This window comes from Chiloscyllium plagiosum, chromosome 5 (genome assembly GCF_004010195.1).
Source record: "Chiloscyllium plagiosum isolate BGI_BamShark_2017 chromosome 5, ASM401019v2, whole genome shotgun sequence".
Taxonomy (NCBI): Eukaryota; Metazoa; Chordata; class Chondrichthyes; order Orectolobiformes; family Hemiscylliidae; genus Chiloscyllium; species Chiloscyllium plagiosum.
Window position 1 is genome coordinate 23,843,092 of NC_057714.1, and position 26,612 is coordinate 23,869,703.

Here is a 26,612-nt window from a genome sequence, read left to right on the forward strand (position 1 = left end):
CACTGGAGTGCACCCACCCAGACCTATTCCTCTACATTGACCCCTGAACCTAACACTACAGACACTTTTAGCGTGGCCAGTTCACCTAATCTGCACATTTTAGGAGTGTGGGATGAAACCGGAGCACCCGGAGGAAACCCACGCAGACACGGGGAGAATGTGCAAACTCCACACAGTCAGTCGCCTGAGTCGGGAATTGAACCCGGGTCTCTAGCGCTGTGAGGCTGCAGTGCTAACCATAGCCTCCATAGTAAAAGGAAGAACCATAGCCACAGTTTAAAACATTTTTCCTCCCTAATTAGCACACATTTCAATCAGTGGCCCCAAGTCATGATTCAGGATATAGTGACCTAAACTGTGCTAAAGATCAGTCCTTTTTAAAGGCATAGATATCTAAAAAAAGAAATGAGCATAAAAAGGATCATATTGCTTGAACTAAGGGACTAACATATTACAAGTTAACTATTGTGCAAGGCATCAAGGTTCAAACATTACAGGAGGTAGACAGTTTAAAAAGACGACAATAACTGTGGAATGGAAGCAGAGTTAAGTTTACTATCTGTCAAGAACCCAGAATGTTTAGCAAAGTTTTTGGCAATTCATACAATATCTATTTATAGCCACTATCCTGGAATGAAGGGAAATCCTCAATGACGTGAGGAAGAAAACTATTTCCATTCCTGAAATGAATTGGCAACAGTGTAAAAGCAAAATGTTCTATTCGACAATCTGGGTTTTAGAACTTCAGATTGACACTTAACTAGAACAAAATTGGAGGTGAAGAGAAGAAAAGAATCAAGAAAAGAAGGACTAAAAAAAAATGGGAGGGGAAGGAAGGGAGAGAGAGAGAGAGAAAGTTCAAATGGAGCTATTAGGTCATTTTACATTTTGGTGGCTTTACACCAGCAGCCACATTGAATCACTGGTTTCCAGATGCGCAACATTGCAGGAAGGAATATTTTCCCCAGCCTTTCCAAATTAATTCCTCTTTCCATATCTACCTTTGAAACTATTCTCATACATACTAAAAGTTGGGTTACATCATAAATCAATGCAATAAGCACATATTCTCAGCTGAACCATTTGCACAGTGTGTAATTAAATCAAACTGCACTGTAATTCACACAGTTAGTTGCAAATATGATAGGAGATGATTGCTTCCTCTAGTGACAGAGTTCATTTGTAATTACATTTATCAACATTTCAGATATAATCAAATCAACCACCACAAACTAATTGGAATAAGCTAACAAATTGGCAGTTTAACCTGCCATCACCAGTCCACCACAAGACCAGAAACAAGAACATTATTCCTCAACAGGTTCATGACTGAGCTGACATCTATCACATCCACTTCCTTGCATTTGCCCATAATTCTTGAATCCCCAACTGATCAAGAATCTCAGCCTTAAAAATTAAAAAAACAAAATCATTCATGGGATGATGGCATCGCTGGCTGGACCAGCATTTATTGCCCATTCCTAGTTGAATAGCAGGTAGTTACAAGTCAACCACATTGCAATGGGTTCGGAGTCACATGAAGGCCAGACCAGGGTAAGGATGGCAGATTTCTTTCTCTAAAAGGACATCAGTGAATTAGGTTTTAAAGCAAAACTACAATTAACAATGGATTCATGATCATTACAGTATTAATTCCAGATCTTCATTAAATTCAAGTCTTATAATCCGCCATGGCAGGATTCAACCTGGTTCCCGAGAACATTACCGGGGTCTCTGGATTAACAATCCATTGACAACACCACTGGGCCATTGCCTCCCCTATAAATAAATATACACAAGAACTCTTGCCTTACAGCGCTCTGCCGCAAGAATTTCCAAAGACTCTCCTGTCAGAGAAGAAATTCCTTATCTCAGTCTTAAACTGACCCCCTCCGTTCTGAGACTATGCGCTCTGGTCCTAGAAGTGAGCGAGGTCAAAGAGAGCAGATTAGCAATAGGGATAGTTGATAAAGAGAGACAAGTGCTGGAAAGGGTGTTAACAAGGAAGGTGAATAGTTGAGCTGACTGTGCAGAGAGTAATGCATACAGCAGGACTAGGGGCACAGGACCTTGCATATTGAGGAGGGAAGTAGTAAACAGAGAAGTGTTGCATCTACTGCAATTCCATAGGAAGCTGCCATAAGAGGTGGGGAGATGTTGGGTAAGGAGGAGGAGTGGACCTGAGCACCCCTGAGGGAACAGTATCTGCAGAATGTGGACCAAGGGAAAGGAGGGGTGCAACAGATTTTGGTGATAGCCAAAAGCTTAAAGTCTTTTGGTGGCAAGTGAAGACTAAGATGTACCCATTGGCATCGTGAGAAGGAAGCGAATGGGCGAGGATAGAAAAAGGTGGGAACATGTTGGATTCAGTTGGACGGGATACATGTCCTCCTCTTTAAGAGGTGCAATATGGAGCTTTTAAAAAACAAATTGAGGGAGGTGCAATAAAGGGTATTGACTGTAATCCAGAGACTTCGGTAATGTTCTAGGGACCCCGCTGGTAGATGATAAAAATGTTTTTTTAAAAATGCAACTACAGTCGAATAATTATCATGAAATTATTAACGATTGTCAGCTATTGACAATATTGTACTGTGGTTCACGAAAGCCCTTTGTGAAAGGAAGCTACCATCCTTACTGGTCTGACCTAACATGCACTTACAGACCAACAGCAACATGGTTGACTCTTAACTGCCCTCATACACATTCAACAGGTCTAACTACTCAAGACTGGGCAGCTGTGATGCACTGTGAGCCATCAGCAGAAACAGAATCAGGCTCCAACACAATCTGCAACCTCACAGTAGGGGATACCCTAACTAATTTGGAATTGTTACAGGGAAAACAGTAAAGTGTGGGACAAAATTGAACAGCTCTTTCAAGCACCTAATCTAAGGCACAAATGGACAAATTACCACGTCCTGCAATGTAAACATTTATGATGCTAATTTGAGCTTGAAGTTGGACAGACAACGCAATTTTTTGCTCATGCAGATTGAAGCAATGTTGGCCCATAACATTGAGAACATCCTGTTTTATTCTGAATATCATACCTAGCCCCCCACCCATCTGAATGGAGATTCATTTTAATATATTATTTGAAACCTAACATTTAATTTTAAAAGTCTATGCTGTATGAATGGTAAGGAGAGACTACACTGGTGTAGATGTGCTGGGTAGATGAAGTAGAATAGGAGGAGAAGGACAGGTAATCATGCTGCAGTGTTGGCAATTCATTATAAAAGTAGTTTTAAAAACCATAAATGCACACTTCAGACTTTCATTAAATATGAAGCAGAGCATAGCTGTATTTGTGCAAAGTTGAATTTCTCAACTCTTTGAATGAGACACAAATGTAATTTAATTGCTTAGTGTTAGGGGCAGTTGCAGTGATTTTGGAAATCTGGTACCACCTGGTCTTTGTCCTTCTCAATGCCTTTTGAGTATCAAATGATGTCTGGGCTTTCACCAACAACTAGTGGTAGTGCTAGAGATACTTTAACATCAGATCTATAGCCAGTTGTGAATTTTGGATTGAGTGGAAATTCAGATATAATACTAGAGTCTGAGAAGATCAAATTTCACAGGCTACTGCGGAAAAGACGTCTTGGCTTCCAAATTTGTACTATACAAATATTTGTTACAGACAGTACACCCACGTTGCCAAGTTCTTAACCCTTAATTGGCATGCCCACAAACAATGGGTTTAATTTCTGGTACATGGACAGGCTTGATTTCTGGAGTGACAGTGAACGATGCACTGTTCAAGCCCTTACAAAGCATTTGGGTTGTCCTCCTCTTTGTTGGCCTCAATAGGTTCTGAAGTGTATCGGCTGAGTTCAATTAGATTTCAATTTAAAACCCAACCAGGTCATTTCCAGTAGGCAATTCCACACCAGTTGCACTTCTAGTTTCTGTGTTTTTCACAAGTGTTTGTTTAGGATATATTACCCTCCGTTTATCAAGTAAACAGATTTTCACCCATCAACCCCACATCCTATGTCATTACTGCCTGTAGGCAGATATTCAGCTTCTGCGGTACTCTGTCAAACCTCTCAATTCTGCATTCACATTGGAGAAATATTTTGGCCCGTATTTAAGTCTTGGAAGGCTTTCTGCCATCCTAATCTCTGGGGCATGCTTTTCAAACTCTTGAATTCATTGTGTGGTTTATCAACTTTTTGCTGGTGTCACTTTAAGCCCTCCATACATTTTATGACACCATCTTGAGTTTTAAAAGTTCACTGGTTTTCTGTTAACCTCCTTGGTCTTTACCGAATGTTGTCAAGCATAGGGTTTCAAGAACTTCTCCAGCTCGTAGCTGCAAAGTAGAATTCTGCCCAGTGCTAAACAAAGCTTGCCAACAATTAGCTTTCAGATGACCAGACCTGTCACAAAGAAAACACCAGCATACCCCTGCTGGCTTTATTATTCAAATTGCTTCATTTTTAAATCTGCAAGCCTTCTCCCTAACCCACAGCCCTTCCAGCTTTCCCTAGCCTGTTAAAAAAAAAATAAGATGCCAACTTACTTTGGAGGTGTCCGAGAGTTAATTCAGTCACATTCTGTGACAGCAGCTCACCTGGTTTCGGAGAGTTTGATCCTTTAAAGATTGGTCTTTAGAAAGGGAACAGAAAACAGGATATTTTCCATCATCTCAATCCAAATAGAGAATAAAACTGATGGGATTTTCCCATTATTTTGGAAAGGAGGCTGAATAGGCCAGAGTTTTCCCTGAAGTGGAGACCAAAGGGTGACCAAATACACAGATTTATAAAATCTTGAGGGGCATGGAAAGGGTGAATAGCCAAGGCATTTTCCCTACAGTTTACAGCATAGGCTTAAGATAAAAAAGGGAAACATTTAAAAAAAAGAGACCAGAAGGGCAACATTTTCATGCTGAGGGTGATTTGCATGTGGAATGAACTGCCAGTGGAAGCTGGTACAATTGCAACATGTAAAAAGGTATCTGCATGGATATTTGAATAGGAAGAGTTGAGGGGGATATAGGCCTAATACAGATTGGTGAAATTAGAGCCCATTAAAGTACAAACTTTGCAGTTGAGTGACTCAGATCATTCCAGACTGATTTGGATACTCTACATCATTTAAATTGGAAACAAAGAGCGTATTGGTTTATTCCCTCTAGAAGGCAAACTCTGCAATTAATTTTTTTTAAAAATATGCCAGCTACACGTAGAGCAAGTCAAACAGGGCCCAGCCTACAAGTTGTGCAGAGTGAGTGTGAACTTACTGAGCTTCTCAGCTGCTTGTAAAATTCTGGTAAGAATACCTCAGTTTAAAACAAACTGAATTGTGATAACTCCAGTAATTCAAATAGGATGGTATATTTCAACCATAATTTATCAAGCAGTTGATCATCAACAATCTTAAACCAGGATCCCTCTGTGCAAGCCTTGACTGGTCTATCCAAGCACTGAATACCTCAGGCAATTGCCATAGATGCCTTGTTATTGAGGCAGGAGAAATGAGATAGTTCACATTCCTCAAGCAATCATAGACTATAACAGGTTGGGTTTTTCAGATTTGCTATATCGATTCAATATGGAACATGAAAACTGGGGTTGGTCATTATGAGCCAAAAGTTGGGTGACTTTGTGTCTGTCTTTAAGTTTCTAATATCATGCTTACAGCTGGAAGATTAAACTTATGGTCTGGCAAAAATCACATGTTTCACCTGGACTTATTTTTTGGCTTGAAATCCTTGCTCACGTCCATCTTTGCTGCTCCAGTTGTAACCCAATACTAGCCTTTTTCAAGTTACATGCCAGTCACCAGAGTTCAAATGGAAAAAATGTTGGCCTCATGAGTAAGACTTTGATTTCCTAGTTTTTGGACAGACACCTCGAAATGCCAAACTACACTTAAAAATTTTGAAGGATTGAGAAAAGTCCTTCCTATGTTACCTCATGCTGTTCTATTAAGGTACTGATCTCAGATACAGGCATTAAAGTATCGTAGCACTGAAAATCACAATAAAACCTAAAAGGGGGACTTGTTTAAATATAAAAAGTACTTCGAAATGTGTCTAATCCTGGACAAACCCCTGTGAGGGGTGCAGGAAAGCTGGAATTTGACAGTCTTTTGCCTTTCTGGAAAATGATATGCTGACCTATTCAGTGTGTATTTAACTGTTCGCTTATGGTGACTCAGACAGGTTTCTTTGAGTCTTCAAAAATAAATACAATATTTATTGTACTTAATCTGGTCTTAGATAATGACATACTTCAATTTTACACACACACGCGCAGACTGAGTGGAAGGGCATATTAAGCCATTTACAAAAGGAAATAGAGCTCTTGAAGTTTAGTCACTAGGCTTACACATTGAGAGCAAGAGAGAAAAAAAAAATAGGGTCCAAAACCTGTCAATTGCATGGACAGAGATCTGTACATGGGATCTTACTTCTTCAGCACTACATTTGCTTGTCCCAGACTACTGAGAAAGTAGCTGCCTAAAGATGCCACATATCCCCCCTCATTCCAATGGCCTGTTACACCAAGTACATTTGTGATATACAGTAGTGGATTCAAGCTGTATAGTTTAGAGGATTAGATGCCCTGCTAAATTACTTTCATTATCTTCCACCGCTCATTTGATTACATCCAAAATGACTTGCCTTCCCCTTGTTGAGTTTCCTGATAATTGATGCATTGCTAATTAATAGCAAATCACCCCATTCACACATTCAAGAAAAATGATCCTGGTGCGGCTTTGCAGACAGGACACCGCAATCTCAATGGCTTTGGAACGTAGAAGTGAAACAAGTGTTCAGGCATGTGCAACTGTGATTTCAAACACTTAGATTGTGGCTTCAATCTTTTCAAAACCGTGTGGTTTCGAGCCAAGAGACCTTGGAGTGCCGGTTCATAGCTCCTTGAAAGTGGAGTCGCAGGTAGATAGGACAGTGAAGACAGTGTTTGGTATGCTTTCCTTTGTTGGTCAGAGTATTGAGTACAGGAGTTGGGAGGTCATGTTGCAGCTGTACAGGACCTACAGGGCAACTTTTTCACGCAGAGGGTGGTACGTGTATGGAGGAGAAAGTGAGGTCTGCAGATGCTGGAGATCAAAGTTGAAACTTTATTGCTGGAACAGCACAGCAGGTCAGGCAGCATCCAGGGAACAGGAGATTCGACGTTTCGGGCACAGGCCCTTCTTGAGGAATGGATGTAAATAATGGAATTAATATTAAGAGGGAAAAGGGAAAGTAATTCAAGCAGCTGACTCTGTGCGTGTGTGTTTCTGTCATGAAGTCTTAGCCTCTACCTAGCCACAGGCATATGACTTTAGCCATGATGGGCTTTCCCTTGAGCCATAATTTATTTCTATCAGCTGTCATAATAGGATTTGAAACTGTTCTTAGAATGTTAGCCTAGGCTAAAAAGCATGTTTCAAATCATTTTACAGCTAACAAAAGAATTTGGAACCTTGATACTACTTAGGAGAGAGTGTGATCTACTTGATCAAAATTCTAACAGTGGGCTTCGCATCCCTTCACCAATAGCTCACTAAAACCACATTATGTAACACAGGACATCTATTCCTGAAGAAGGGCCTGTGCCCGAAACGTCGAATCTCCTGTTCCCTGGATGCTGCCTGACCTGCTGTGCTGTTCCAGCAATAAAGTTTCAACTTTGGTACGTGTATGGAATGGTGCTGGCAGGTGGGATTGATTGGGTTTTGGGATATCTGGTTGGACTGAAGGGTCTGTGTCCGTGCTGTACATCTCTATGACTCTATAAATAGATTTATCTGGTCATTTGTTTCCTGTCTGTGGGTTGGACCGAAGGGTCTGTTTCTATGCTGTACATCTCTTATGACAGCTTAGTAATAATTGAAAAAAAAACAAGAAGTGGAACAGTAGTATCACTGGCTCACCAGGGATTAGATTAGTGGTGCTGTAAAAGCATCCAAGAAGCAGGAAAATCGGCGTTTCGGACAAAAGTCAAGTTATAAAAGAGACAAGAATAAACCCTAAAAAGGATTTTTAATGGTGGTATCAAAACTTCAGATTAGCTTGATACCAAGAATGGTAAGACAAGCTTTTGACTCTATACAATTTAAGATGTGATTGCATACAGGCACAAATAACTTGAGTAAGCTATCCAGAGACCTAGGCTAACATTCTAAGAACAGTTTCAAATCCTATTATGACAGCTGATAGAAATAAATTAGGGCTCAAGGGAAAGCCCATCATGGCTAAAGTCATATGCCTGTGGCTAGGTAGAGGCTAAGACTTCATGACAGAAACACACACGCACAGAGTCAGCTGCTTGAATTACTTTCCCTTTTCCCTCTTAATATTAATTCCATTATTTACATCCATTCCTCAATAACACAACAATGTCAACCTGCAAGACCACCTTGAGGGTGGATGGGGAAGGAGAACAGGAGGATGGGAGAAGAACAATGTTTTGGCTTAAGGTCCAGATTCAACTCCCTGCGCTACACAAATGCAAACAGGTTCATTCAAAAAACTTAGAACAGGACCAGGGGCAACAGTTACATGTATATCAAAAGGTACAAGCCTATAATTAAATCAAAGCCCAATCATTTGGCTAGTTTAAGCCTTTATCGACAAAAGGCATTTTGAAGAAGTGAAATACCTACATGATCTCAGCCACGGTGTTCATGACGGCTAAGGATATTGCAATGACTGGCTCACCTAGTCATATCCAAAAGATATAAAATCCAAAAATTATGTATAATCTTTTATTATAAAAAAAGCATGTTTCAAATCATTTTACAGCTAACAAAAGAATTTGGAACCTTGATACTACTTAGGAGAGAGTGTGATCTACTTGATCAAAATTCTAACAGTGGGCTTCGCATCCCTTCACCAATAGCTCACTAAAGCCACATTATGGAACACAGGACATATATAGTGCAGTACAGCAATTCACCAAGCTTCCAATGATTTATCAAAAGTTAAGAGCAATGTTGTGAATAGAATGTCATCATTTCCAATTCAGAAACCATGAACTTTTGGGACATGTCATCCAGGACAGTAGTATATTAGCAAACATGGGAAAAACAATGACTACAGATGCTGGAAACCAGAGTTTAGATTAGATTAGAGTGGTGCTGGAAAAGCACAGCAGTTCAAGCAGCATCAGAGTAGAAGACCTCGGATGCTGCCTGAACTGCTGTGCTTCTCCAGCACCACTCTCATCTCAACTGTATTAGCAAACATTACCGTGCAAGAACCATTAACACAGACACCAAAGCAATTCAAAGAGACTGTCCACCACTACAGTCATTGGACAATTAGGGATGGCCCCTAAAATGTGACCATGCCAACATACAGATAATAAACGTAAAGCATTACTCCCTTTAGATTTCAATAGAATAATCTTAGGAAAATCTGAAGATGACAAAATCTTACCTCAATACAAAGTTTTATGAGCAGGAATTAGAATGCTCTCAGACTAGGGTGGGTCGAGCAAAAAAAAAACAAACATTCACATAAAGGAAGACATGCCCAAGTGCACTTACAGAACAATGCACACAAATATAAAGGGGAACCATAAGCTTAAAGTGCAGAAGCAAACATGCAAATGATTGGTGCATATTTGTCTGTGTGTATGCATATCAAATAAAAACAGGACTTCTTTTGTTTGTAGCAGGTAAGCGGTGATCTTGCTCCCATACCACCAAAAACAGCAGGCATTATCTAATCAGTGCAATTCAACTTAAAAAGTGGTATTTACTTTTTTTAAAAAAAGTGATAAGTAACTGGTGTTTGATGCAGGATAGGTCATTCAAAAATGAACAGTTCCACTCAATCGCACCAATCAGAAAAGGAAAACACATTTGAGAGCCTCCCTAATCTGTATCAGGGCATTCTCGAATACTGCAGAAAGTTATTTTGGCATGCAAAGTCCTACAGAAACATTAATAGTCAATATACAAAAAAAAATCCCTTTTCAGAATACAGCTCCTGTCCAATTTAATAAAATTCCAACAGAACTGAGTTTTGCAAACCATCACAATGTGCTGCTAAATTTCTGGGTCACATGATAAAGAAACGCAAAGCTAATGCACTTCTAGATCTCAATATTGTGGGGGGTTTAGCATTGCATGCTAAACCCATGTCAGAGAGGCACTATTCTACAAATCTGTAAAGATCTTAATGCACATCTTGAATTTCTTTATTCTAATTCTCCAACAAAGCAGACAATTCAAGTTGTGTGAAGTTTGAAAGAACTCTGCTTTCAATTCTGTATATTGCACACCACTTTAACAAGGTTTTTTCCTATTTCACAAGGCTGAAATTTTGTCTTCATCACAAAAGTCTGATACAACATTAATCTTCCTCAGGCTGGGCTACAAGATTATTTCATGAATTCAGTTTTAATATCAAAATTAACTTTCTGTACAACTAAATTTATGATTATCCAGTCTTACCTGCATGACTCCACTGTAGTTTTCAAATTTCCCTGTCCAATGATCAAAGCAGGTGATAATACTGAACAAACCAATGCCTTTCCTCAACTTAATACTACTTAAAATGTACTTCAATAAACAGCCTCCTAAACTCAATTCTTAACATTTCTTTTGCATGAGAAATTCCTACACTGTCAGATAATTTCATAATTTCTAACTTATGCCCTTGGTATTTGAACTCATTGAAAATTTAATCAAATCAAAACTTTTGTACTCATTACTGCACTCAAACTTTTTATCTGAAATCTTATTATTCTTCTCAAGAACAATGCTACTTTCCTTTGGAGGTCACCATTACAGAACCCTCTACTCAGAGGAATGTTTGACAAACCTCTAAATGGCAGCATGCCCCTTGTCTCCCCCGCTGCCCCAAAACCTCAGCTTTTAAAAAAGTAATTATCATCAATGTGCAAGTTACACAAATCTATCCACAATCGCAAGCTTCCTTTCTCAAATCAATGGGAAGATAGTGAATTGTTTGTTATAAACAACAATAAATATATTCGGACATGGACAGACTGACCAGGCTTCACCGCAGTTTGAAAACCCAACAAGAGAGTTTGAAAAGAAAATCTGGAAATAATATTCAAATGTGTTACAATTTAGTTACAATATCAGATTACCTTAGAAACTCAACTACTTCACTGATACCCCTTACGTAAGGGGTAAGTATCATTCCCATACAGTTCAGAGTAAGAGAACCTTCTTTCTTTTAAGATCTTCTGAGGTGGCCTTACAAGCCAATCGCTCAGCTACAAACAGCCAACCCAGGATTTGAGTTAGACAATAAATGCTAAAAGTGTTACAAAGATTAAAGTGCTCCATACTCCAAATCCATACACTCAGAATTATTTGCTTCCTATGGAATGGCAGCTGCCACACACTATTCCAAATGGTTCCAAAAACTCTCTGGTTATTTGACAGTATTATTTACACTGTACCTTCCTTGGCATCATACTTTTAGTTGGAGCTTTCACTCACTATATTCTCACTCAAGCGAGCAAGTCATTAAAAAAAAAAATCAAACCATCCTGAAGGATCAGTTATCAAACTCTCAGTTTGATCACTACCCAATTTCTCATTTTTAGAACTCAAATTTCATCCTCTGCCATTTTTCATTTCCTATTTTGTGACATACCAATTAATATCTAATGTGGAATGTTTTTGAAAGCCTAATGTTCAGCTACAGAATAAGTGTATTGCCCTACTCACCAATGAGTATTTCAAGCCCACTCATTGGCTCACAGGAATACTGCAGCTGGAGAAGCTATGATGAAGGAAGGGCGGGGCTTGGGGGTACAATTCCAATATAGTTCCCAAACCATATTATGGATTTCCTGAAATTAGGCAAGGAACAGGATGCCTGAACCAGAGAATTAGACTATTTTAAAAACGTTTCTTCTGGCTGCACACAAATGCCTACACAGTCTCCTCTGGTTTCATTCCCATTCCTTGCTAAGCTTTCCTGTAACAATGTTTCAAGGTCCCACAGGCAATACAACTGCAGTTTCCAACAATACCACTTTCTTACCCACCCAAACAGCAATTGTGACTTTGGCCAGGCAGCAAGCATATCACACTAATCAACTTCCAACAAAACCAATGATGGAAAATGCTAATGTAATCAAAGTTGAGATCCTCCTTGTTTCATGTTTCTTGGGCCAGGCAATTTGCCACATACCGAGTCATTCCTACATATTTGGGAAATCACGAACCGGTGCCAAAAAAAAAAAAGTAGCCACTCAAAATCTATGGGTAAAAATAAAATCACCTATTCACGACCAAATTTTATTTACACAGCAATCGCGCTATGTAGCTCTTCCCCGAAACCTCCACGAGTCAGGACATAGGTGCTTGGGAGGATGAACAGGTTGAGGAAATCCTTCAGGACATCCACCAGATGGAGGTAAAAGGAACAAGGCATACCATCAAGGGTAAGTGGCTGGGAGGGAGATACATCTGCACCGTTCTCCCCCTCCCACACCCAGTAATCACCATAACCTCCCCCATCAATGCCTCGGCCTGGAATGCAGAACTTGTCACCTTTAAAACTGGTCAGTTACAATAAATAATTATTTTTCATGTTTTATTCTATTAACTTGATTTCAGATGTTTGAGTGGCTATTATTTTAATCCAGAAATAATAGGCAAAGGTCATGGTCTCAGGATAATTCATCACTTGCTGGACGTTTCAGGAAGTCACTTCATGGATACGGAGAAATGATTGTACTTCACTCCTGATTTATTTCTAAAAAATTCAAGTTGGTGCAACATGACCTCCCTTTAAATCCCTAAGTATCCTTATTTCATGAAACTCTCTCACTAAGGCAGACAGAATAAGAAACTAAAGAGTCACTTCTTACACCGTTTACCAAGTAGTATGGGAATACTTACCTCCCACTGCAAGTGAGGGGGTATGTTCCTGATTTGAAGTTTTCGACTCCTGTGGAGAGAAAGATAGATAATTTTAGAAATAGAGCAAGACAGGGGTTAGTTCTTTCTACCCCTTTCATAGTTAAATTTTCAAAACGAATAGTGTTTAAGGACTTAAAGTGAATGCTTCCTTGCCCCTACTGTAACTTGAATGCACCATGTCACTGTTTAAGACGATGCCTCATTAAATACAGATGTCCAAAGTAGACTGCAACACCAGGATTCAAAAAGTTTCTCCATATTCTTCATTTGGTTACTGGAATATCAAAATCTATGAAACCCAATAATTAAACAATCTATATGTAGTTTTAGGAGAAAGTGAGGTCTGCAGATGCTGGAGATCAGAGCTGAAAATGTGTTGCTGGAACAGCGCAGAAGGTCACGCAGCATCCAGGGAACAGGAGAATCGACGTTTCGGGCATAAGCCCTTCTTCAGGAATGAGGAAAGTGTGTCCAGCAGGCTAAGATAAAAGGTAGGGAGGAGGGACTTGGGGGAGGGGCGTCGGAAATGCGATAGGCACTTTCCTCATTCCTGAAGAAGGGCTTATGCCCGAAACGTCGATTCTCCTGTTCCCTGGATGCTGCCTGACCTGCTGCGCTGTTCCAGTAACACATTTTCAGCATATGTAATTTTACCCATAACACTCAGCACAAATGAAAATATTTGGAGACATTAAAGAATAGAGAAAAAGTGAAAGTAGTGAACTGAAAATCTTAAGTGATCACTCAAATTAACACAAAAAAAGGAGTGCAAAATACATGAAATTAGTTACTTCAAAATTACAATATATGCTGCCATTATTTGCAATCATCAAGGGTTCTGCCAACCTACAGGTATGAATTCACATTTACCCCTGAACTAAGAACTCCAATGCAATCTAATTTGAGGCAGAAGTTTAAAAATCATTAAATTACAGATACAATAATGCATCACTTTAATGAGTTATGCTCATGATTGAGAAAAGGGCACATTTTCACCATTTAAATTTTTCAAACCGCAAAAAACTTCCAACTTCTCCATTTTTTCTACGCAATTATAATCCAGCCACAAAAGTTGAACAATTATCAATGATACTTACATTGAAGGTAAAAGAGTTACACACCAACATTGCTATTTAACGAAAGGATTCTTACAAATGTAATCCTGTAGCAATCTGTTTTATAGACTAACCTAATTTCATGATTTATCTGCAACTGACTGAGTCAAAGTGCAATTTGATGATACCAGTTTGGGATAGGTACCTCTACAAGTGCAACATATGAATATATAACGCAACATAAAATGTTTATCTATCAAGGCACGTATCAATGTACCAACCTAAATACCAAAGCTTACAGAACTTTTACCTTATTCTGCTCCAAGATGGCTCAAAATTTAACATTTGTATCTGCAATGGGTGTTATGGTGTTTCATTCTAAGGAAACATTGAATTTGAAGCCAATTCAGCCTTTTGCAATATGAGTTTTAAAAAAGTCTCAACTTGGGCTGTGGTTGACTGAAAGTTGTGCTAAGGAAGGTATATAAAGGAAGAGAAAAACGAGGTTGCACTCTAAGTAAAATAAAAGGAAAAATAGAGATTCTAATTGATTTAGAATATTCTCACCCTTGAAATTATGTTCAAAAACCTTAATGTGCAGTGCAATTTTAGAGCATCATCTGGAAGATTCACATACATGCTATTTATTAAAATGCGTCAATTGCAATTATTTTCCTAAAAGAACCCAATACTGGAATTTATTTGGGATAAAAATCAGAATGCCCAAGCAAATGCAAACTCTTGGGGAATCATGTTAATGAGGATGTACCACGATTAAAAAAAAAAATTTAATAAAATGCTACGGAAAGAATTGCAAAACACAAAAAGTAGAGACTATCCTACATGTTGGGTTGCAAAAAGGGTTAGGTGGTAGTATTAATGAATGCAAAGGAAGGTTCTAGTTAAATGTATTATTTTGAAAGTTCAGTTTAAAAAACAATTAAAACACCACAGCATGTTATCCCTTGAAGCAAGTACTTTAAAGCATTATGCAGTTAATTGGACTGTTGTTGATTCACAAAGTTACACTAGAGTACAGTAAGTCAATATCTGGAAAAAAAAAGAGAAAGATCAACTTTCTGTAGATGCCTCCTCAGTAAATGAGGGAATATAGAAACACTGTGGGAATGATCAAAACAAAGTGGAAAATATCAAGACTAAGAATGTCACTATTCTTAACATCCCCAAAATGCTGTCAATGAGTTTACTATTTTCCATATTGGTGATCCTAGCAATGAAATCAGATATTGCGTGGAATGGAAAACTGCTCAAGCAGAGCAAGTTGAAGAGCACTGGGGAATACAAGTGAAACATTTAGAAATAATGTGATTAACTTCCTGAACTTTGGACACACCCATTGGTTAATTCACTATATCAAATCAATCAATCAATCGAACAAACACCAAAACAAGAAAAGGAAATCAACCGAATTCTGGTAAAATCAACGGGGTGAATTCAGCTATTTTCAAATGCAAAATTGTGGTTTATCCAGGCCATCAAAACAGGTCAACTTAAAGTAAAAGGATGCCACATAAGTAATAATTGTCTTGGTCTATGTTAAGATTTTGGGGAGGGGAAAATAACTGCATTACAGGGACTTCTAGAAGATTCCAGATGGATTCCCAGAAAGCCAGCAAATGCCCATCCATAATAATGAAGCACTTTACCAGACAAGGTCAGTGGAAGTCAAAGACTGCATGTGCTGCCCACACCATGGCATAATTAATGTCACTTTCTGTTCATCTTATGACCACTTATTTCTGAACTAGCCAAACAGTTGGGCGAACTACTACAGTTTTGAGCAAGTTTTCCACATAAACAAGAAGAATTTACTTACATTTATAAAGACTATGCATTGCAATTGTTATGCAGATCCTGCGGTGACCATGAGGTCATTTGACAATGATAGCCAACATACCACTCAAGGAACCAATGGTCCTTTGCAACTCTAATGGTGATACATACCTGCCCCAATGAACAAGTACCGATTCTCACAATAAACATACAAACCCAGCAACTTGCGCATTTCAGTTTAGTTTTAACGACACTCATGTCCAAGTAGATAGTGTTGCTAGGGATGTTCATGAGACCCAACTCTCTCAAATATCCTTTGTTGGGTTCCTCAAGAAATGAGTCCTTGGTGAACAAACACCCAAACACAAACCCTTTGCACATGAGATATAAAGGATTTCCTTCAGGATTTAATGGACTCCACTCTGCATCAAATTCACAATCGGAGTGGAGTAGTCATATCAGCTCCTTTTCCTCTTTGTCGAGGTAAAAAAAAACTTTGCAGAGCCAACTGGTCTTGTCAAAAATCAAAGGACAGGAGAGGGACATGACTACTCTTTTTATGTGCAATCACACTAATCACGGATGACTTCACTCTTCATGTAAAATTTTTAAAAAAAAAATCAAAATAGGAGAAGTAGCCATGAGAAAGAAGTCAGAGTATATTCAGGAGAGTTTCTGGAACAAACATGCTGTGGTTCCATCTATGGATCAGGCTTTTTTGGATCTGGTAATGTGGCAGGTTTAATAAATGACCCCAAAGAGTAAGAGTGAGAACGTGTGTAGGGGAAAGAGTAAAGTTGAGTTTTGTGAAACAAGAAGTTCAGCTGAGCATGCATCAGATAAGAACTTGCAGTTAAGAATGAGGTGCTGGAGGCAAGGATAATGGGTTAACAAGGTGGAAAAACATTCATTATGTAGAGCCATTTAACAAGATTGGAAGCATTCAGTATGTAAGGTTCAGTTAACAAAGTATTCATTATGCGAAGCCAGTTAAGGTTAAAAACAAACATTCATTGTGTAACAGCAGATGGCTTAATCTTTACTGTTAATGCTTGCGGATTGTAACGGTCACCCAATCAATATGTTGCCGTATCTGGATGCTCCTCCCTATAAAATGACTACATAATGCATTAAGAAACTGCTATTCCAGAGAAAACCGTGAACTCATGTCTCTGTGCAATCAATCAATCAATCAATCAATCAATCAATCTCTCCCTCCAGGGCCCAGAATAAAGATGAAGGAGGTAAAACTATACTGTGTCTGAATGTTTTGCTTAGACTGATGGGGGAACAGGATGACAAAAGGTCTCTTAGGAAACATTGACCATAAATGTTGTTAAATTTAACATTCAGTCTGAGAATGAGGAACTTGGATCTGAAACAGCTGTACTCAACAAAAGAAAAGTATTTTCATTAGGGATAGGGTAGAGTTGGCTGGAAAGAACTGTGAAAGATCAATGGAAAAGATTAAAAATCACAACCACCTGAAAGAGCAGCACTCCGAAAGCTAGTGCTTCCAATTAGCAATAAAGTTTCAACTTTGATCTCCAGCATCTGCAGACCTCACTTTCTCCTTGAAACAGCTGTACTCAACAAAGAAAAGTAATTACATTAGGGATAGGGTAGAGTTGGCTGGAAAGAACTGTGAAAGGAGATCAATGGAAAAGATTAAAAATCACAACCACCTGAAAGAGCAGCACTCCGAAAGCTAGTGCTTCCAATTAAGTCTGTTGGACGATAACCTGGTGTTGCGTGACTTTTAAACTTTGTACACCCCAGTCCAACACCAGAATCTCCAAATAATGCCATAGAAATAATGAGAAACAAAGAAAACAGCATGCGAGAAGATAGACTTGAGGAAGAATGATAACTGATCATGGTTAACGAAAAAAGAACTTAAAGGTAGTACCAGTTTGAAAGAAGAAACATTCAATGTGGAAAAGACTAATGGTAAACCAAAGGATTGGGAAAACTTTAAAAGACAAAAAAAAAGCTGAAGATGAGTTGTTTAAAAACAGACAGTAAGAGCTTCATTAAATATCTTTTAAGAAAACCAAAAAATGAAATGAAATGAAATGAAATATATGGAGATCCCTTAGGCAATGATGCAAGGGAAATAATAGGGAAGCAGGAAATGGCAGAGGAATTGAATCAGAGTCACACAGTATAGAAACAGACACTCCAGTCCAACCAGAATCCCAAACTAAACTAGTCCCACCTGCCTGTGCTTGGCCCATATCCCTCTAAACTTGTCTTTATTGTGTACTTATCCAAATGCCCCTTTTAAATGTTCTAACTGTACCTACATCCATTTCCTCTGAAAAGTTAATTCCACACACAAACCACCCGCTGACAAAAGTGCCCCTCATCTTTTTTAAATCTTTTTCCTCTCACCTTAAAAATATGCCCCTAGCCTTGGAAACCTCCCATCTGAGGGAAAGACACCCATTCACTTTATCTATACCCCTCATTATTTTATAAACCTCTATAAAAGGGTCACCTCTCAATATCCAATGCTCTAATGAAAGTAGTAGAAAAGAAAGCTGGAAAAGCACAGCATGCCAGGCAGCATCAGGAAGTGGAGAAGTCTGACATTTTAGATATAACCCTTCTTCAGGTTTGGAGATGGGGGTAGGGAGGAATGCTGAGGTGGTGATAGGGGAATTAAGGTGGTAGGCATGACCTGTTCTACTTTGGATTCTAACATCCGTAACTTTTGTCTCCAGTGAAAGTAGTCATAGCCTGTCCTTATCACTCAAAGCCACGATTCCTGGCAAGATCTTCGTAAATCTCTTCTAAACCCTCTCCAGCTCACCTTCAAGATAAAACAGATTTAAACAAACTGCTGACTGTGCCAAACAATTCAATTCTGTCTCTAGGCAGGATGCCAAAGATCCTAATCTCTTGCCATTTCAATTCTCTCGATTCTTTATTCAAACTCCACTTCAGGTCTCTCTCTCTCCTTCTATTTCTTTATTTCTGCATTCTACCCTGTTCCATTAAACTTCAAATCAAGTTTAGGGAATAGCATCGATCTTTCTATTGGCCACTTTGCAATAATCTAAATCATAACGTTGACTTTCAAACCATAAACTATTACTACATTTTCAAAATGACAATGAAATTGGGAGTGATATATGGTGGCTGTTGCTTAACGTTAGCAGCTCCTTTGTCAGTATGCTGCTCATCATCCTTGGTGTCAATACACATTTCATTCATATCAGGTCCCTAGGACACTGGAGCTTGCTTTGTCAGTTTGTCTATATCTAGTTACCTTCCCATCCACAAAATACCCGTTGTTTTGGCTATTGCCACTATTGCATTTCCTACTGTGCGCCACACTATTATTAAAATGCTTTGCAAAAAGGTGAGTAAAACCTCTCAGTGTAAACCATCTGTAACATTCTTCTGTCCAGATGAAGAAATCACAGAGGGGTCAACTTGCATGTTTTCTCCACAGATGCAAATCTCCTGAATATTTCCAGAACCTACTTTTATTTCATATTTCCAGGCTGTGCAGTCCTTTGCTTTTTCTTAATTTAACCCATTATGCCAACTCTACCTCAAAAGATCCTGGAGCCAACTGTGAAATATCAACAGTTTGCAAATTCTTTTATTTCATTCAACAAATCATAAAATATTAAATATGCCAATGTATTGTAAGGAAAATATTGTTGAAATTGATGGGGACAGATCAAAAATGATACTCCATCCAAAACTGCTTTACAAATAAAAAAAAATCTGAAATCCTCTGAAGATTCTCACAGTAGACATGGGTCATATTTCGTTAATCACTTATCCCTAGTTAGTAGATCTGGTGGTTTGCTCACCAAGTCTCTCTCAGTACTAAGATAGATTCATTAAAGTTCTTTAGAGAAAGCAACAAATCTGGTCTGCCCATCCAATCCTGAACTACATAACTATCCTGAAGCCATTCTGTCATCTAAGTACAAGAACAGGCAAATATAATACAATTAGTAAGTTTCTGGCTCAAATTATTAATAAGTCGAAAAAGTCAAAAGTAATCTTGAGGGCCATTCAGTCCACTATGTCTGTGGCAGCTATGACTATTACTTAAATGTAACTGAATGACCCTGGCAGAACCCAAACTGGTCATCATTGAACAGGTTATTGCTGAGCAGATGCTGCTTGATAGCACTGTTGATGAGCACTTTACTGATGATTCAGAGAAGACTGATGGGGCGGTGATTGGTCAGATTAGATTGGTCTTGTCTTTTCTACAGGACACGAGTGATTTTCCACATTTTTGGGTAGATGCCAGTGTTGTAACTATACTGGAATAGCTTGGCTAGGGGAGCAGCAAGCTCTGGAGCACATGCCTTCAGTACTATTGCTGGAATGCTGTCAGAGCCCGTAGCCGTTGCAGTATCCAGTGCCTCCAACTGTTTCTTGACATCAAGTGGAGTGAATTAAACTGGCTGAGTACTGGTATCTGTAATGCTGGGGACCACTGGAAGAGGCAGAGGTGGATCATGTACTCAGCACTTCTGGCTGAAGATTGCTGCGAAAGCTTCAATCTTACATTTTGCATTGATGTGCTGGGCTCTTCCATCATTGAGGGTGGGGATATCTGTGGAGCCTCCTCCTTCAGAGAGTTGTCAACCAATCACAACTGATGTGGCAGGACTGCAGAGCTTAGATCTGATCTGCTGGCTGTGGAATCACTTAGCTCTATCAATTGCTGTTTATGTTGTTTGATGGCTTCACCAGGTTGACACCTATTCAGGTATGCCTGGTGCTGCTCCTGACATGCACTCCTGCACTCTCCATTGAGCCAGAGTTGATCCCCTGGTTTGATGGTCATATTTAAGTGGGGGATATGCAGGGTCACAAGGTTACAGATTGTGTTAGAGTACAACTCTGCTGCTGTTGATGGCCCGCAGCAGCTCACAAATGCCCAGTTGAGTTGCCCAATCTATTCAAAGTCTGTCCCATTTAGCATGTTGATAATGCCATGAAACACAATGGACACTATTCTTAACGTGAAGATGGGACTTTGTCTCTGCAAGGACTGAGAGATGATTGCTCTTACCAATACGGTCATGGACAGATGCACCTGCAGCTGGTAGATTGGTAAGGATGATGCCAAGCATTTTTACTCTCATTGGTTCTCCTGTTGCCTGCCGCAGACCCGGTTGAGCAATTATATCTTTTAATGGATCAACCAGCTTGATCTGTAGTGCTGCCACCCAACCACTCTTGGGTGGTGGGCATTGAAATCTCCCACCCACAGTACATTTTATGCCCTTGCCATCCTCAGGTGCTTCCTCCAAAGTGTAGTTTAACATGGAGAAGTACCGAATCATCAGCTGTGGGAGGACGGTACGTGGTATTCAGGAGGTCTCCTTGCCTATCTTTAACCTGAAGACAGCAGACTTCATGGGGTCTGGAGACAGTGTTGAGATCTCCCTGAACAACTCCCTCCAGAACGTATACCACTGTGCCGCCACCTCTGCTGTGCCTGTCCTGCCAGTGAGAAAAGGACATATCCAGGGATGGTAATGGTGTCACTGCGACATACCTTTCATTCTATGATTCCATGAGTATAACTATGTCAGGCGATTAATCGACTAGTCTGCAAGATAGCTCTCCTAACTTTGGCACTAGTCCCTAGATACTAGTGAGGATGATTTTGCAGCCTCGAGAGGGCTGTTTCAGGCGTTGCCTTTTCTGATGCAGAGGTCAATTCCTGGTGATCCATCTGGTTTCATTTCTTAGAAACTTTATAGCAATTGGTACATGTGAATGGCTTGCTAGGCTATTTCAAACAGTAAATGAATGTAAACCACACTGCTGTGGGTCTAGAGTCACATGTAGGCCAGACAAGGCGAGAATGGCAGATTTCCTTCCCTGAAGGACATTAGCACCTGCTCAGTGACACCCAGTTTGGATTCGGCCAGGGCCCTCAGCTCCTGACATCAGTACAGTCTTGATTCAAACATGGACTAAACAGCAAAATTCCAGAGGGGTGGGCAAGGTGACAGACCTTGACATCAAGGCTACGTTCAATTGTGTGTGGAATCAACGAGCCCTACCAAAACTGGAATCAATGAGTATCGGGAGAAAACTCCAGTAGCTACTGTTGTACCTGACACATAGAAAGATGATATGGTGGTTGGATGTCAGTCACCTCGGTTCCAGCATATTTCTGCAGGAGTTCCTCAGGGTAGTGTCCTAGGCCCAACCATCTTCAACTGCTTCAACAGCCTTCCCTCCATCATAGGTGGTCAGAAGTGGAGATGTTTGCTGATGATTGCACAATGTTCAGCGCCATTCACGACTCCTCAGATACTGATGCAGTCCCTGCCCAACTGCAACAAGATCTGGACAATATCCAGGTTTGGGGTGACATAGTGGCAAGTAAGATTCACGCCAAACAAAAATGCTGGGCTATGCTCATCACCAATAAGAGACAGACTAACCACCACCCCTTGACATTCAAAGGGTGTTACCATCAATTAATCCCTCAGTACAACATCCTGGGGATGTATCATTGATCAGAAACTCAACTGGACTCACCACATAAAACGCAGTGACTACAAGAACAGGTCAGAAGCTAGGAATACTGAAGTAACTCACCACCTGACTCCCAAAGCTTGTCGGCCATCTACAAGGCACAAGGCAGGAGTGGGACAGAATACTCCCCACTTACCTGCGTAGTCCCAACTACACTCAAGGAACTTGACACCAGTCAGGACAAAGCACCCACTTGATTGTCAGTGGTGGAGGGAGTGAATGCAGTGCCACTCAGGAGCAGCAGTTGTACAGTACGACTATGAACAAGATGCACAGCAGAAATTCCAAGATCCTCAGACAGCACCTTCCAAACCCATGACCACTTTCATCTAGAAGGAAGAGGGTAGCAGTTTTCTGGGAATACTACCACCTTCAAAGTTCCCCTCCAACCCATTCACTATCCTGACTTGGAAATATATTGCTGTTCCTTCATTATCGCTCAGTCAAAACCCTGGAATTGCATCCCTAATGGTATTGTGGGTCAACCCACAACAGATGGACTGCAGCGGTTTAGGAAGGCAGCTCACCATCACCTCCTCAAGGAGGTTAAATACTGGCCAGTCAGCAATGCCCAAATTCCACAAAATGAATAAATTTAAAAAATAAAAAAAACTTATTGAAAAAGTGAACTGCTTAAAAGATTGCTTTCCTCCATTCTGAAATGGTGTCTTTTTTCACTAAATGAATGCTGCTGTCATTGGCTGAGCCATCATTTCCTTTTGCCCATTCCTAGTTTCCCTTCAGGTAGTGGTAAGCTGCTTTCTTGAACTGCTGCAATCTAGCTGGTGCAGGTGGATTCAATATCACTAGGGTGTTCGAGCATTTTGACTCAGCAATTCTGAAGAAATGGCAATATATTTCCACATCAGAAAGGGAAGTGGCTTGGAAGAAACTTGCAGGTGATCATCTTCCCAGGTATCAGCTGCCCTCACCCTTCTAGACTACATAGGTGGTGGTTTTGAAAAGTGATGGCCAAGGAGTTTTGATGAATTTCCCCAGAGCATCTTGTTAGCATCAGTGTGTCCAATCTACAAGTGTTGGCGATGAAGGGAGCAAACATTTGTGAATGTGGTGCCAATCATGAAGGTTTTGTCATGGTTGGCATCAAGCTACTTGAATATTGGAGTTGCACTCATCCAAGTAAGTGGGGAGCATTAGTAGACAATGGACAGTCTTTGGGGAGTCAGGAAGCAAGAATCGACAATGCAAACTAATACGTCAATTAGAGTCATAGAGTAACAGATGTACAGCATGGAAACGGACCCGTTGGTCCCACTCCATACCGACCGAATGTCCCAACTCAATCTAGTTCCACCTCCCAGCACCTGGCCCATATCCCTCCAAACCCTTCCTATTCATATACTCATCCAAAGCCCCTTAAATGTTGCAATTGTACCAGCCTCCACCACTTCCTCTGGCAGCTCATTCCACACACGTACCACCCTCTGGGGAAAAAGTCGTCCTTTAGGTCTCTTTTATACCTTTCTCCTCTCACCCTAAACCTATGCCCTCTAGTTCTGGACTCCCTGACCCCAGGGAAAAGGCTTTGTCTATTTACCGCATCCATGCCCCTCAATTTTGTAAACCTCTATAAAGGTCACCCCTCAGTTTCCAATGCTCCAGGGAAAACAGCCACAGCCTGTTCAGCCTCTCCCTATAGCTCAAGTCCTCCAACCCTGGCAACATCCTTGTAAATCTTTTCTGAACCCTTTCAAGTTTCACAACATCTTTCCAATAAGGAGACCAGAATTGCACGCAATATTCCCACAGTGGCCTAACCAATGTCCTGTACAGACGCAACATGACCTCCCAACTCCTGTACTCAATACTCTGACCAATAAAGGAAAGCATACCAAATGCCTTCTTCACTATCCTATTTACCTGCAACTCCACTTTCAAGGAGCTATGAGCATTCCAAGGTCTCTTTGTTCACTCCTTTGGACATTACCATTAAAGTCCTGCTAAGATTTGCCTTCCCAAAAATGCAGCACTTCACATTTATCGGAATTAAACTCCATCTGCCACTTCTCATCTCAGTGGCCCATCTGGTCAAGATCCTGTTGTAATCTGAGATAACCCCTCTTCGCTGTCCACTACATCTCAAATTTTGATGTCATCTGCAAACTTACTAACTGTATATAGAGGACACAGTACCAATTCTTGTGGCACTCCACTGGTCACAGGCCTCCAGTCTGAAAAACAACCCTCCACCACCACCACCCTCTGACTTCTACCTTTGAGCCAGTTCTGTATCCAAATGGTTAGATCTCCCTGTATTCCGTGTGATCTAACTTTGCTAATCAGTCTCCCATGGGGAACCTTGTCAAACGCCTTACTGAAGTCCATGTAGATCACATCTACCACTCTGCCCTCATCAATCCTATTCGTTACTTCCTCAAAAAACTCAATCAAGTTTATGAGATATGATTTCCAATGCACAAAGCCATGTTGACTATCCCTAATCAGTCTTTGCATTTCCAAATAGATGTACATCCTGTCCCTCAGGATTCCCTCCAACAACTTGCCCACCACCGACATCAGGCTCACCGGTCTATAGTTCCCTGGCTTGTCCTTACCACCCTTCTTTAACAGTGGCACCACATTAGCCAATCTCCAGTCTTCCGGCACCTCACCTGTGACTGTTGATGATAAATATCTCAGCAAGTGGCCCGGCAATCATGTATCTAGCTTTCCACAGAGTTCTAAGGTACACCTGATCAGGTCTTGGGGAATTTATCCACCTTTGTGTGTTTCAAGACATTCAGCACTTCCTCCTCTGTAATATGGACATTTTGCAAGATGTCACCATCTATTTCCCTACAGTCTATATCCACAGTAAATACTGATGTAAAATACATGTTTAGTATCTCCATTTTCTACAACTCCACACAAAGGCCACCTTGCTGATCTTTGAGGGGCCCTATTCTCTCTCTAGTTACTCTTTTGTCCTTAATGTATTTGTAAAAACCCCTTGGATTCTCCTTAATTCTATTTGCCAAAGCTACCTCATGTCCCCTTTTTGCCCTCCTGATTTCCCTCAAGTATACTCCTACTTCCTTTATATTCTAAGGATTCAGTCCATCTATCCTGTTTATACCTGACATATGCTTGCTTCTTTTTCTTAACCAAACCCTCAATTTCTTTAGTCATCCAGCATTCCCTTTACCTACCAGCCTTTCCTTTCACCCTGACAGGAATATACTTTCTCTGGATTCTTGTTATCTCCTGTCTGAAGGCTTCCCATTTTCCAGCCGTCCCTTTACCTGCAAACATCTGCCCCCAAATCAGCTTTTGAAAATTCTTACCACCAAAATTGGCCTTTTGTGTGAGAATTAATTTAAAAGCATCCAAGAAAATACAAAGTGTGCACCTAGAAGCATGCAGGAGTGTGGTGCTAGAAAAGCACAGCCGACAGGCAGCATCAGAGTAGGAGAATAGACATTTTAGACATAAGCCCTTCATCAGGATTCTCCTGCTCCTCTAATGCTGCCTGACCTGCTGTGCTTTTCCAGCACCACACACTCTACTCTGACCTCCAGCATATGCAGTCCTCACTTTCTCCACTTAAAACAGTGTTCAGGACCACCAACTATAGACACAGTAGCCAGCTCTCCAGCAGTCATCTATTGACAATTTTGATGAATGGAGAGAAAACAAAATGTCCAGGAGGAGTAGTTCAAGTTGTGGCAAAAGTTTTTGTTATTAACCAAAACAAAGTGAACATTGCAACAGATTTAAATAAATGAACAGAACATTATTTCAAATGAAAAGAGATCAGTGGGAAAGAAGGGATTGAAGTCATAAATAATTGCAGTGAGAAATCAAGATTGAACAGAGATCACCCACGCACTAAGAAAAGCTATGGCAAAGATCGCAGCTGTAAATATCAGGAGAGATCATTGTGTCACATTGGAGCAGAGTGCTGAAAAAAAAACAAGCCTTACTGTGTCCCAAATAGTCACAGTTAAATATTTATAAAAAGTACCCAGAATTTCCTGATCTACAGTCTTTTAGACCCAGGTTAAAGTGACCAAGTTCCTGTACTTAAGAAGCTCTATCACAAATAAATATATTCTCAATACAGATAAACAATTATGAGCCATCAACAATCCACTCTACCAGTTTAACCTCTAATCCATATGAAACCTCCCTCTCTACAGAGATAGGTAGATAGACAAAATGTGTAATAAAAAAAATAGGTGTTATGGGCAGAGGGAAAAAGACTGGGAGGCAGTTCAATAGTTTCAGCACACAGGGGTTTGCTAAAATGGTCCTTTTGCAGAGCACAACCCTGCTTCTTCCTTCGAGGTACTCCCTACTGGAGGCGCAGGATAACAGGTTCTC

The 26,612-nt window shown here is 40.2% G+C and overlaps 1 protein-coding gene across 6 annotated transcripts in view; it reads right to left on the reverse strand.

Moving 5' to 3' along the window:
* Positions 1–26,612, reverse strand: part of igf2bp3 (insulin-like growth factor 2 mRNA binding protein 3) — a 140,125-nt gene that overhangs the window by 73,898 nt on the left and 39,615 nt on the right. For all 6 annotated transcript variants that reach the window (XM_043689713.1, XM_043689715.1, XM_043689712.1 and 3 more), the window contains one exon: positions 12,862–12,910. In XM_043689713.1, coding sequence (XP_043545648.1) covers positions 12,862–12,910 — 49 coding nt within the window. The remainder of the gene's footprint in view (positions 1–12,861; positions 12,911–26,612) is intronic.